The sequence below is a fragment of the Candoia aspera genome, chromosome 2 (genome assembly GCF_035149785.1).
Source record: "Candoia aspera isolate rCanAsp1 chromosome 2, rCanAsp1.hap2, whole genome shotgun sequence".
Taxonomy (NCBI): Eukaryota; Metazoa; Chordata; class Lepidosauria; order Squamata; family Boidae; genus Candoia; species Candoia aspera.
The window spans coordinates 178,130,876-178,143,003 of record NC_086154.1 but is presented as its reverse complement, the minus strand read 5'-3'; the positions used below and the strand labels follow the sequence as shown (position 1 = coordinate 178,143,003).

Genomic DNA, 12,128 nt, shown 5'->3' with positions numbered 1-12,128 from the left:
TTTTAGTTACATTGTTACAGTAAACCCACCTTTCCCAAAGTTTCATTGTATTTTCATTGTTCATTTGTGTTCATTTTGGTGTTTGGATTTTTAGGCGAGGTGTGTACATTAAGATTACACTAAAGGGAGGTGTGATGGCAAAACATTTATGAACCCTTGGTGTACAAATTTATGCTGCTAACTTAAGAACTACTACATATTCACTTGTGTATGCCTGTCAATCAACACTTTTGGTAATAGTGGTTTCCACATGCAGTTGAGGAAACAGAAGGTGCTTCAATAGCACATCTGTGTCCTATGCCTCCCATAAATCTACTTCTGATCGCTGTCCTCCATTGCTGGCCCATCTATAAGAGGGGATGCTGGGAAGCCAAGAGGTTGGATAAGGTTAAATACAGTCTTAACTTTGTGTATAACCAGCAAATGTGCAAGATAAAACAGATGTGAGACAACTACATCAGAATGACACCATCTGTCTCCTGTGTATGCTGTTGGGTTTTTTTTCTTAAGAGGTACATGATAAGCAATAATTCAGCCAGTAGTATTTCCCCAGTTGCTAAGACCATCTTTCCTTTTGGAACTCTCAGTCTTGTTTGTACATGTAGTTTTGCTCAGTGGGAGGAAAAGATGGAAAGGAAACAAATGCCAGATTCCGTCTGTGAGACTTGCACAACTGAGGCTGTACCATCTGCCAGTTATGTACAATTAGGTGAACATTGTCTAGTGGAAATCGGTACTTTCAACTTAATCTTTTGGAAAATCCCCAGTGATCATACTGCCAGAACCTCATGAGATTAAGTCATTTTGGTTTGGGCTATCATATAGTCTTTTTGCACCTGTCTTTCTGTTGTGATTGTTCGCTTTTCTGTGTGATTCTGCCTTGTGGTGGAAGCCTTTGAGAAGAGTTCAACTAATCAGTTATGTTAAATTAAACGTTAACTTTATTTGATACATCTGTCCCATGCACATGGTTGTTTCTCTTTGAATTTGTAAACTCCAACGTTCTATGTTTTACAGTATTAGGAACTATCGAAGCTCACCAGTAAGACTTGGGCATAATCAATTTAATAAATGGGTAGTAAGACATTGCTAGAGATCTTTCTGTTATGGAGACATTGCACCCCCCCGCCCCCTTTACTGATTTAAAGCCTTATTCTTGTGTGCTAGAAAATGAAAATGAATTCTTAAAAAATGCCAATGCACATGTAATGGAAGAATAAAACCAAGGAATTTCAAGAATACATTTTGCATTGTCTCCTAAAAACAAAATATTAGGAACCCAAAATCAAAGCCATTTTGAACAGTTTTCAGTTCTTCTCACAAATGATTGCCTGAAAGTTGGAAAAGTAGACTAGAAGAATCCAGATGTTTTTTGTTCCATGAATTTTCTCTTATTCTACATCTAGTCGTGGTAATACAGGAAGAATAAGATTTCCAAAAGCTGAGTCTTGCGTTATAAAGTATCCTGAAGAATGTGCGTGAGCATGCTGGAAGAGGAATAGATATACTTGTTTGTAAATTATACACATAAAGCAAATACAAAATTGCATCCCCACTACCATCCCAGCTAAAGGACCCCACTAAACAACCCTTTCAAAATTATTCAGCTGCAAATTTCAGTATCAAAAGCTTTCACACACACTTTGATCACTTTGATTTAACAGGGAACAGAATTTCAGCCAGAGCTTAGTCCCAGTCAGAATTGGTCATTCAAAGCTGAGAGGAGCATGTTCCTCAGTGGCCATTTGTCCACTTGCTAATGAAATTCTTTAGGAGCTTTTTGGGCGGGGTTAACCTCCCAATATGGCTTGAATTCTAGCATGACATTCAGTGGCTAGACATTTGCACATCTAAAACAAGAGATGATATGACACCGAATGAGCAGACATAATTCCTACTTTTCTTACATCACCAAAATTTATCAGGGCATTAATTTTGTATTCAAGAAGTCTCTAAGCGTTTGCAGGGCACGGGAACTTTCATTCCTAAAAGTAATTCAATTCAATTGTGCCTGTCCATTAGTGGAACACACACTGCTGGTGGATCTGATTTCTCTCCTTCCTGCATCTACCCTTATCTTCCTCTCTGAAATCTGCTCTGGAAGATTAAGAAACTTTCTGCAGCAGTTCTGTGGTGCACATAGTAGGGCTGCGAGAGAGAGGAGAAGGGGAACTTTTGGTTCACATGTAGAAATCCATCATGCAACAATGGATGTAGCCCATACGTTCCAAGGCACAGGATGAATAGAGTTTGATATTACTCTTAAGCCCGTGTGGATTCTGGTGCAATTGTTTTGGCCTGTTTGTATCTTCTGGATGTAAAGCATGTCACAACACCTGAGCTGAGTATTGTTCCCATGGGTTGGGGCACTGGCAAAGGTCATCACCTAAGCCATTGTGCAGAAGTACAGATACAAGCTTAGAATCCTAAAAAGGTTAGCTTTCCATTTTTAAAAAGCTGGCCACACAGTTTCAGAAAAACTGAAACAGGAATTGCAATAAATGTCTGAAAGATGGTTGGGTACAGCAGTCTGAAAAGTGTACATAAAGATCAGAAGATTGGGGTTAACATCCCACATTGGTTATGGGACTTGTTGGACAGCCTCAAGTAACCCCCAATAGAAAAAAGATTGACTATCATTAACAGAAATGTAAGAATATTTTTCTTTCCTAAATTCTGTCTTCTACCACCCTCCAAACTTTGTGCACCTCACACTCTGCAAGCTTTTACCCTGCTGCATGAGATCACTGGATGTTTGGATCCAGGAAGAGATGGGCATGTCCAAAGTCACAATACATATGGCAGAACTAATATTTTGCCTTGTTTAACTTTCAAATTCCCCCAAATCTCCTCCCTCCTGCCTCATTTTCAAGTGCTGTCAAATTTCTCCTGACAGCATTTCTCAGCTTGCCTTATTGTGCAAGATGGTGAAGGGTCCCGAGTTCCATTCTGCATTCTGAAGGACTCTTTCCCACCATTTCTGCCCATCCCGTGAAGATCTGACAGAGCAGGGATGCCCTGTGTCCTCTCTCTTAAGCAATGTCATCAAATGGGACCTAGGAAGTATGTCTTCTTGATCGCAGCACCTGCCCCTTGGAATAGCATCTCCTCAGAGGTGATCCATCCCAACACTGCACATTTTTAGAAGATTTGTAAAAACTTGGCTTTCCCCCCAAGCTCTGGGATAGTTTGATGGTATGCCCAATAGTGTATAATATGGCTTGATTATGGTATGCTATTTCTTCTATTACCTTTAGGGAATTAACTGCTTTTTTAGGTATTGTAATTATACACCGTCCAGAGTCTGGGCTGAAACTGGCAGCCTTTATAAATCTAAATTATAAATCTAAATAAATCCTGTAACTCATCTCTTCACTACCCTGCAGCTTCCTGGATGTCAAGGCTTTCTGGTTGGAAAAGGCCCCCAAGACAAGAGTCCTGTTCTGGTATCTTCCCAACTCATCTCATATGTCTGTACAATAAAAATAGCCACTTCAGCTCAGAGAGCCTTCAGTTACTGTGTTAACTAAGATAAATAAAAGCATCCCATGCCTGCCTCATGAGGTCTACCTTTCCCCCTCCCTTCTCTTTTAAAAACAAGAAGAACCCTCGGGAACCACTGCTTCTGAGCTACCGAAACCACCAACCTCTGTGAAGCTGCAACCTAGCCCCTTCAGCTCCACCCTGACCAGGAGAACCAACCTGTAAAGCAGCCTTCTGCTGTGCTGCTATGTGCTGCTGCTCGGCGTGATCCCGAAAATCCTTATTAAGGGAAGATCTAGCTAAAGAGATGCTGTAAATAACAGAGGGAGGAAAAGAGCCAGGTCACACCAAGGCAATGGAGATGACAAGGAGCACAGGATCCATGCAAACGTTTGTGGTGGCTGGGATGGGTATCCCGGAGTCAAAACTTTCGTGGTGGTTTCTCCTTTAAAAGAGAAGGTTTAATATTCAGGAGAAATCTAACCTGCCCAGACAGGATGATCAGTACTACTATGGAAGATGCACTCCAGTGATGGCATGTAAGATCAAACATAAAGGAAAACCATGCCTGGGTGTAAACCAAAAGCAAGTCAGCTGGAAGACATGCGGGAGAGTGGATCCTAGCCCCCTCCTCTCCCCCATGCAGCATGTTTTTCCTTTCTCACAGTGCCACCCAGTGACTCGCCTCTGCTATACCTGAATAAAACAACAGCACTAGCCAGGGTCCATAGTCTTCATGATGGGGAGTTCATATGTTTGGTAGAGTGGCTGCAGAACACTGTATGCAGGAAAAGAGTTTCCCATTGAGATGGAGCCCAGCAAAGCCTCTATGTAGCCAGCATGTTGAAAAACGTGACTGTACTAACATAATGCTATTAATTAAATTTTAGTTTAAACCAGTGTTTCTCAACCTTGGCAGCTTGAAGATGTGTGGAATTCAGCTCCCAGAATTCCCCAGCCTTCCAAACACACCAAAGAGGAAAATAAGTTAACTGTTGATCTTTGTTTTCCTTCTGATCCAAGCTCCACTTGAAACTATCAAGGTAAAATTCAACACCCAGGAGAGGGAGCAAAGATAACACCCCAAAGACTCCACCATCTTTATCAGACTGTACCACTTTTGTGGGAAAAGGTGCAGAGAAAAATGATACTTATTTGTTCTCTATGGGAGCCTGAAACAAGGAAAGTATAATCCAAGCGGTTGTATTTGCTTAAGACAGCTAGCAGAGTAATCAGATTGCAAGCTAACCACCCCCTGCTCCACTTACCCTGAAAACTGGATACCTAACATGGATCATTCATTCATTCATTCATTCATTCATTCATTCATTCATTCATTCATTCATTCATTCATTCATTCATAAATAGCTAGCTAGCTAGCTAGCTAGCTAGAAAGCTTTCAGTGATGAGCTATTTTTGTCACTAGTCCTCTGAGAAATAGAATGTATTTTGGTCAAAACTCAAAAGTTCAGAAATCCGATCAGATACATAAAACAAGTAATGCAAGAAAGAGAACAAATTGTTTTTTTTAAAAAAAATCTGTTTTCTTTCTTTAAATATTTCAAAAGCATAGCTTCATTTTTTCCTACTTCATAAGAACTCGGTTCCCCATTTGGAATCTGTCCCTGTGAAAAGTGCTGGACAAAAACACACACAATATAGTTATATGGTTCTGATAGGTTCTAGATTGACGGTATTGAGGTTCTTTTATTGGAGTTTGATTAACTGGTGCTCCAAGCCCTCTCAGTTTTTATTTACGTTGTCCTGTGTGATGTAATGTCAGGAGAACATGGAGCCATTAAAAAAAGATATCTCAGTCCTAGGAAAGTTGAAAGCAAGAGAGAGAAACTCAACTCCTTGATTGGGTTATGTACAAGTTAAAGTAGAGAAGGGCTCTTCTAGGCTTTCAAAACTCCATTACAATGCCCTGACCTCACTACAGTACTTCCAAGACCCCTAGCAACTCCTGTTTCCTGCCTCCTTCCAAGTAGATCCTGCCTACTTTTCAGTCTTGGGAAATTTGCATATAAAATACATACTTTTCAATCTTGGGATTACCATTACTAAATTACTATTTAGGACAGAGTTTAATGTCTATGTTATCTCTGATAATATTAGTGAGGCAAACGTGTGTTTTGTATATTGTCTATGTATGTGTGTGTGTGTGTGCGCATGTGTGCGCAAATGTAAAAACTGACATTTCAAAGTTTCAATATTTTCCCCCTCCATTGGAAAGGACAAAGATGAGTTGGAATACACAAGCCCAGGGTACATCTAGAGGCTTGCTAGAAACAAGTCTGCCCCCAATTCTTACAGGGCAGGGGGGGCATTAATTGTCCCTATGTACTGCTATGCTCAGAACATAGGATCATGTGGTCCCAGAGACAAGCTTTTAAGCATAACCTACCTGGCTCCCGGATGATTTGTGGAAGACTGGTTTTGCATCAGCAGCTTTCTCTTCTCCTTGTCTAGCTCAGCCAAAATTGCAACCCTGTTTTTATTCTGAAAGCCTGGAAAAATTAGAGGAATGTAAACGCCAGAGTGGTGTGTTCTTTCTTTTAACCACTCAGTGCCTCACTGGCTTAAAGCCTCCCAAAAATGACCTTTCAGGAAGACAAAGGAACTTACTCATCTTGAAAGCAAACATGCACCATCCTTGATGGGTATGTATTACTACCCCTTTTTTTTCTCTTATAGCATTAAATAGCTTTGTAACAAAACGAAATGGGCAGTATTGTTAAAAGAAGCTTGTTATCTTGAGTCTGGTTGCTCTTAGAAGCCATTGTCAGAACTATATCTGCACTACAGCATACTTCCCTCTGCTGTGAACACCTGAGCATGAAGTTTCTCAGCAACGCAATCCTAGAGGGAGGGTACACCTTTTATAATGATTTAATTGTGCTTTTTGGAATTGCAATCAACAAGCCAATTCTCCTTTATTTTCTAAGGACATATTTACCCATAATGTTCAGTAACAATTAAGGAAAATTCATTTTACTCATTAAAGTTCTTGTGAATTATTAAAATATGATATTTTACTTGCCTTTAATAATTACAGTGGCATAGTAATACAGAGTGATTTATGAATAGGGAGTCCTTGGAGAAATCCATACTTGCAGACAATGGACGCCCTTTGGTTTAAGGCTCCGCTTTAGGACCAGTGATTTAAATGATAAATAAAACTGTGTCTGAAAACTTTTCCCAAGAGAACTATCTCTTTGTGAAGACCAATTTGAAAACTCTGCAATAGGGTCAGAAAATTTAATGAGTCAATTTTAAAGGACATTATGCAAAAACATTTTGAAAAAAATGCATGCTATAACGTTGCGGCAAAAACTGCCTATAAATCATTCCAATAAAAAAACTCTGTATATAATATATTCAATGTATTTGAAAGAAAATTAACTTCACAAAATTCATGTCAGAGAAGATGAAAGATAATAGGTCAATTTGTGTGTTCAGAAAAGTTGTAAGAAAATAGCTCTTGGACTGTAGGATTTTCTTATCCTACCTAAATATCATTTTCCTCTCAACTTACCAGATAAAAAGGAGCATGGTAAGGGTAGGGTAAGTAAGTAAAAGTTTGTGACTTGGGGGTGGTGGGATGGAAGGTTATATTTCAGCAATCTAAGGCTGCAGGGTGGTGATGTCATACAAGTATGTAGAACTAATTTTTCAAGATTTGTTTTAGACAATTATTTTTTTCTGGAGTTGGGTGGATGGTAAGGCTTAGGACACCGTTTTTTAAGGCTCCTATTTTCTGATTGCAGAAAAATCAGAAAGCTTTTGCACAGCTCCACCTGGGGTACCAGTCCTTCAGACAGTCACTCATGCCCTAGTTACCTCATGGCTTGGCTATTGCAACATGTTATACATGAGGCTGCCCTTGAAGACCATTCAGAAGCATCAAGTGGTCCAGAATGCAGAGCTGAGGGCAGTGATGGGCATGCCTCAATGGCATAGGGCCCAATTATTTGACAGACCCTCTACCTCCAGTGGTGTCTGCCCAGTGGATAGGGCTGGTGCACTTTGGGTCCCCTCAATTAAACAGTGACATTGTTTGGAACCCAGGAAGCTGCCTTCCTTGTTGCAGTGCCTGGCCTCCAGAATGAAGTTCCTCCTGCAGTCTAGGTGGCTCCCTCCCTGATGGATGTTCTCCAAGATCCTGGGCAATGCTGGTGGGACCCCTTCTTAAATATGTCTGTATGAGTTTTGGTGGTGTTGGCCAGATAGGCCATCTTGTTCTCTAACTTTTCTATTTTCTATTTTATTTTTATTCAATTTTGTTTATGCTGGGAGTCAACCAAAGTTGGCCTGGAATCCAAATCAAATCAAATCATCAATAAGTACTTTTTGGTGTACTTTAAGTGGGAGTGATCCTAGGGATCTCAAAAAAAAGGGAGTCCAGGGAACGCCAACTGTTCGCCCTTTCCTGTCACAATACATTAATGCCAATTGTATCATTTTGGAATGAAGCTGGGATTTTTTTTTTTGTTAATGTTAATCCACACAAAACCTCAGGAAAAAGTGTCCTGTTTGCAATAGCCACAGAGAGAGAAGTCAAGATTACTCAGAGTTAACATTTACCTTGTCCAGATGGGTTTGATGTCATCTTCCTTGTTTCCCCCTTAAATTTTTGAAAAGCAGCTACAATTTGTATTTACACCTAAATCTATAACAATGGACGTAAATTAATATTTGATCATAAAGGCATGCAACTCTATAATTACTAATATGCTATAATACAGCAATCTTCTTTTTTTTAGGAAGTTCCCAGTTTTGAAGAATATTTTGAAAAACACAGCTATTCTATAGCAAACATATACTGTGCTTTCCTATTATATTAAGGCATACTAAATGGCTAACATAAACTCATGGTTTGTTTTTGGATAAACTCAGTGATTAGTGAAGTGCAACCAGGAAAGAATAAACAGATCTCAAAATAGAAAACTCAGTACACATTCACTCTTAAACAAATCTTGGGCAGGAGTTTTATAGTTGCATAGCTTAGTTAGTTAGTTGCAGAGCCACAAGGAATAAACAGTTTCTTCCTTGATTTTACAGACTTCAGATGTAATGAAGAAGATCTGAATTTCTTAATGAATTTTATCCTGAGCAGTGCATTCACTGTTTGTTCAATTAGTTTGGACAATATTTGTACAATTTTTGCATGCATAAAGTAACATCTAATTTTAACAGACATCCCTCCTCCCCTCAGATTAGGCATGGGCTGTATTTGGAATGCATTCACACTAACTTTTTACTATAATGTCCTGTATTTAAAAAAAAAAAGTTCTGGTAGCCTTAACACGTTTTTTCTTAGTTTGTTAATTTCAAACATTTCATTGATTATTAAGAGTAATGGGCTGTGAGAATAACCTTGAGAGACAAGAGGAAGGGCCACAGCCTAGACAAGGGTCTGATAAAAGAAAGCTGAGTCCAAAGGAGGGATGGGGGTGGAGAAAGCATCTCAGAAGGGACCCTCCCTCATTCTCTGGAATGTAAAGGCAGGGGAGGCGGGAAGTGCCTTCAGACTTGCAAGACTCTGTTACTGTAACCTTAAAATAAAGGTAGTGTTAGGACTCATGCTTTTGGTTTCCTGGTCTGGACTATCTTGAAGGGCTGACATCAAGCCACTTGGAATTTTTTAAAGAAAAGATAAAAATAACTACAGTAAACGTCATGGAACCTGCAGCTCCAAATATCCAGACTTGTCATCTATTTTCTAAGAAACAAGGAGCTTGATCAACGTCATCTACTGGGCCAAATCAGAAGTCATATGAAATGAGTTAATTGGGTTATAGCACACTTCAGGCTTATACTGAAAAAAGAGATTGTAAGTTTTCACTTGCAATTAACTGTATTTTAGCATTAAGTCCAAACCTTCATCAGTAGGTGACTGTTTAACTGAAAGAGAGTTCTCAGCAAGGTGGCACAATTTGTTAACACTTGGACCTACTGATTTTCCATTTGGATAGTCCAAGTCTTCATTCCACATTTAATATATTGCTAATGCTAATCTTCATCTTATTCTTGAGTTTCATATAATATTGAATTGTTGGTTTCACTTCAAAGATAGCATCTCTTAAAGATGCATCTGGACCATATTGTTTTGTCAACATGTCTTAACTGTATACACTGCCAAGGAGATGCTAAAGGTAAGCCATGCAGTCTCTGTTAAAATAACCACTATGAATCAATTGATTTAAAGTACTGATCTCTTTGGGGCCAGGACTTCCCTGCTATCTTCAAATTAAGATTATTCCACAATATCAATTTCTCATGGCAAGATTACAAAACAAGGCCAAGGCATTTATCAAAGACTCATGATGCCTCAAATTCCAGAAGCTAGTTACATTTAAATATCTGCAGGAAGAAAATTAGATAGTAACTTTTATCCCTGTCTATCTCATGGGCTTCCAGGGGCTTTCCATTTTAAGGTAATCACGAGCCAACATTTTTTATTCCAAGATAACTGCATGTATTTATATCTTAAACTGGGACATGAGTAGGTGGCATACAATTACTGTAAAAAATAAATGTATTCAAGATTACTTTCCCTTCTAAAAGTAAAAAAGTTATTAAATAATACATTCGCTTTGAATCCTATCAGTATTTTATTAAAGCACATATAATTAAATTGCAGCACAGGCAAATATATTTAAATTGTATTAATAGCCTTATTTAGGGATGGGCAGCTTTCTGCCAGAAAATGCTGCACTTAAAAATAAATGACTTGGAAAGCTATGGGGGAAAGAACATCATCAGAAACAATGGGGGTGAAACTTTCAGCCTTTTCTGTGTTTCTGGAGGGCCAGAGAGTTGTTTTAGAGCAGGCTAGTTATGCTAGGAGCCCAGAGGTCTGACTGAGATGTAACATTATCCTTTATTTATGTTAATGAAGAAAGGCACAGTCCAGAAAGGTGATTTGCTATCAAATCTTCAAGAGCCAAAGACATTTCCAGCATGCTTAAAAGCCAATAAAAAACCAATAGGGAACTTTTTTTTTTCCATTCTATCACGCAGGGATTCAATAACTCAGGAAGCCTGCCCAGAAATCCTATCTGAATACATCTCAGTCAAAGCTGAGAAAGGAAGGATAGAGCTGTGGAACAGAGAAACTTGCATGCATCTTTTTAACAGCTATATGACGGTCCAGATTCTTTAATCAAAAAGGACGCCTGCCATCTTTTGCACAGGCAGAACGCCAGATTTCTTCCGGGGTCCAACATCACTCTACACGGCTTCCAAAATGCATGATCTAAGGGTCTATTCTTCCGTGGCTGGCATTTCCTACACTTGCCGGCCCCCCTCCCTCCTTGTTAATCCCATGCCCTCCATCTTCTGTGCCCCGGAGCAGAAGCGACTGGGGCTTCCTTTCGCCTTAGCCCGATGGGCTTTTAAAAACATCCGAATAGAGGAAGGCGGGGGGACGATTAAAACAATAAAAAGCCTTATCCCAGTTCAATCAAAATAGCTGACGGCTGCAACGCCCATCCTCACCGTTGATGCTGCTGGGCCACCGTCCATCTCTCGCCTTCGTTGTATATCCCCCTCCTCCACCTGCCCAGATGGACTCTCCTGCCGCCTCCCCGTTTAGAATCTTCCCTCCGGACCGGATTTCCCAATGAATGCGCGAGCTACTCGCCTTCTTGTGGCGTCACACGAGCGCGCCGCGTGCAGTCCCTTCCTATTGGTCCTAAGAAGGCTGACGACTTAAAACATGTAGCGTGAAGCCCGATGGCTGCTTCTGAGGGTTTGGTTTTGGAGAGGAGTCGTGGATTGCCTGGCAGCAAGCGAAGCGAGAGCTTTTCGCCTCTGAGGGGAGCGCAGTCTTCAGTGCACCGCTGACTGCAGCCTGAGATGAGTTTTCTAAATGGCGTCTCTGGCTTGCAGTCCCAAGCAACCCCGAAAAAAATGAGCAACGGTGAAGGTTGAAGGACCTCAAGTACTATAATCTATGGCAGTGTTTTTCAAACTTGGCAACTTTCACATATGTGGACTTCAACTCCCAGAATTCCCCAGCCAACATGCTGGCTGGGCAATTCTGGGAGTTGAAGTCCACGCACCTTAAAAATTGTTGAGGTTGAGAAACACTGGTCTATAGTATTAATAATTTTAATGTATTTTAGTGTGTTAATTGTATAGTATTGTGTTGGCAATCCTGTTGTTGTTTATTCGCTTAGTCGCTTCCGACTCTTAGCAACTTCATGGACCAGCCCACGCCAGAGCTTCCTGTCGGTTGTCAGCTCCCCCAGGGACGAGTCTGTCACCTCTAGAATAACATCCATCCACCTTGCCCTTGGTCGGCCCCTCTTCCTTTTGCCTTCCACTCTCCCTAGCATCAGCATCTTCTCCAGGGTGTCCTGTCTTCTCATTGTGTGGCCAAAGTATTTCAGTTTTGCCTTGAATATCATTCCCTCAAGTGAGCAGTCTGGCTTTATTTCCTGGAGTATGGACTGGTTTGATCTTCTTGCAGTCCAAGGCACTCTCAGAATTTTCCTCCAACACCACAGTTCCAAAGCATCTATCTTCCTTCTCTCAGCCTTCCTTATGGTCCAGCTCTCGCAGCCATATGTTACTACGGGGAACACCATTGCTTTAACTATGCGGACCTTTGTTGTCAGTGTGAGGTCTCTGCTCTT

At 40.4% G+C, this 12,128-nt stretch overlaps 1 protein-coding gene across 2 annotated transcripts; it reads right to left on the bottom strand.

Moving 5' to 3' along the window:
- Positions 1-918: 918 nt before the first annotated feature.
- On the bottom strand, positions 919-11,127 carry INIP (INTS3 and NABP interacting protein). 2 transcript variants are annotated; one of them, XM_063294961.1, is made up of 5 exons: positions 10,987-11,127; positions 8,071-8,155; positions 5,891-5,993; positions 3,703-3,793; positions 919-1,487 (listed from the first exon to the last, which is right to left on the bottom strand). In XM_063294961.1, the coding sequence occupies exons 2-5, from the start codon at positions 8,093-8,095 to the stop codon at positions 1,392-1,394; spliced, it is 315 nt and encodes a 104-aa protein (XP_063151031.1). In that variant the 5' UTR covers positions 8,096-8,155; positions 10,987-11,127; the 3' UTR covers positions 919-1,391. The 2 variants fall into 2 exon arrangements, with proteins under 2 accessions (XP_063151031.1, XP_063151032.1); XM_063294962.1 differs by having other exon boundaries at positions 8,071-8,149.
- Between the last annotated feature and the right edge of the window lie 1,001 nt (positions 11,128-12,128).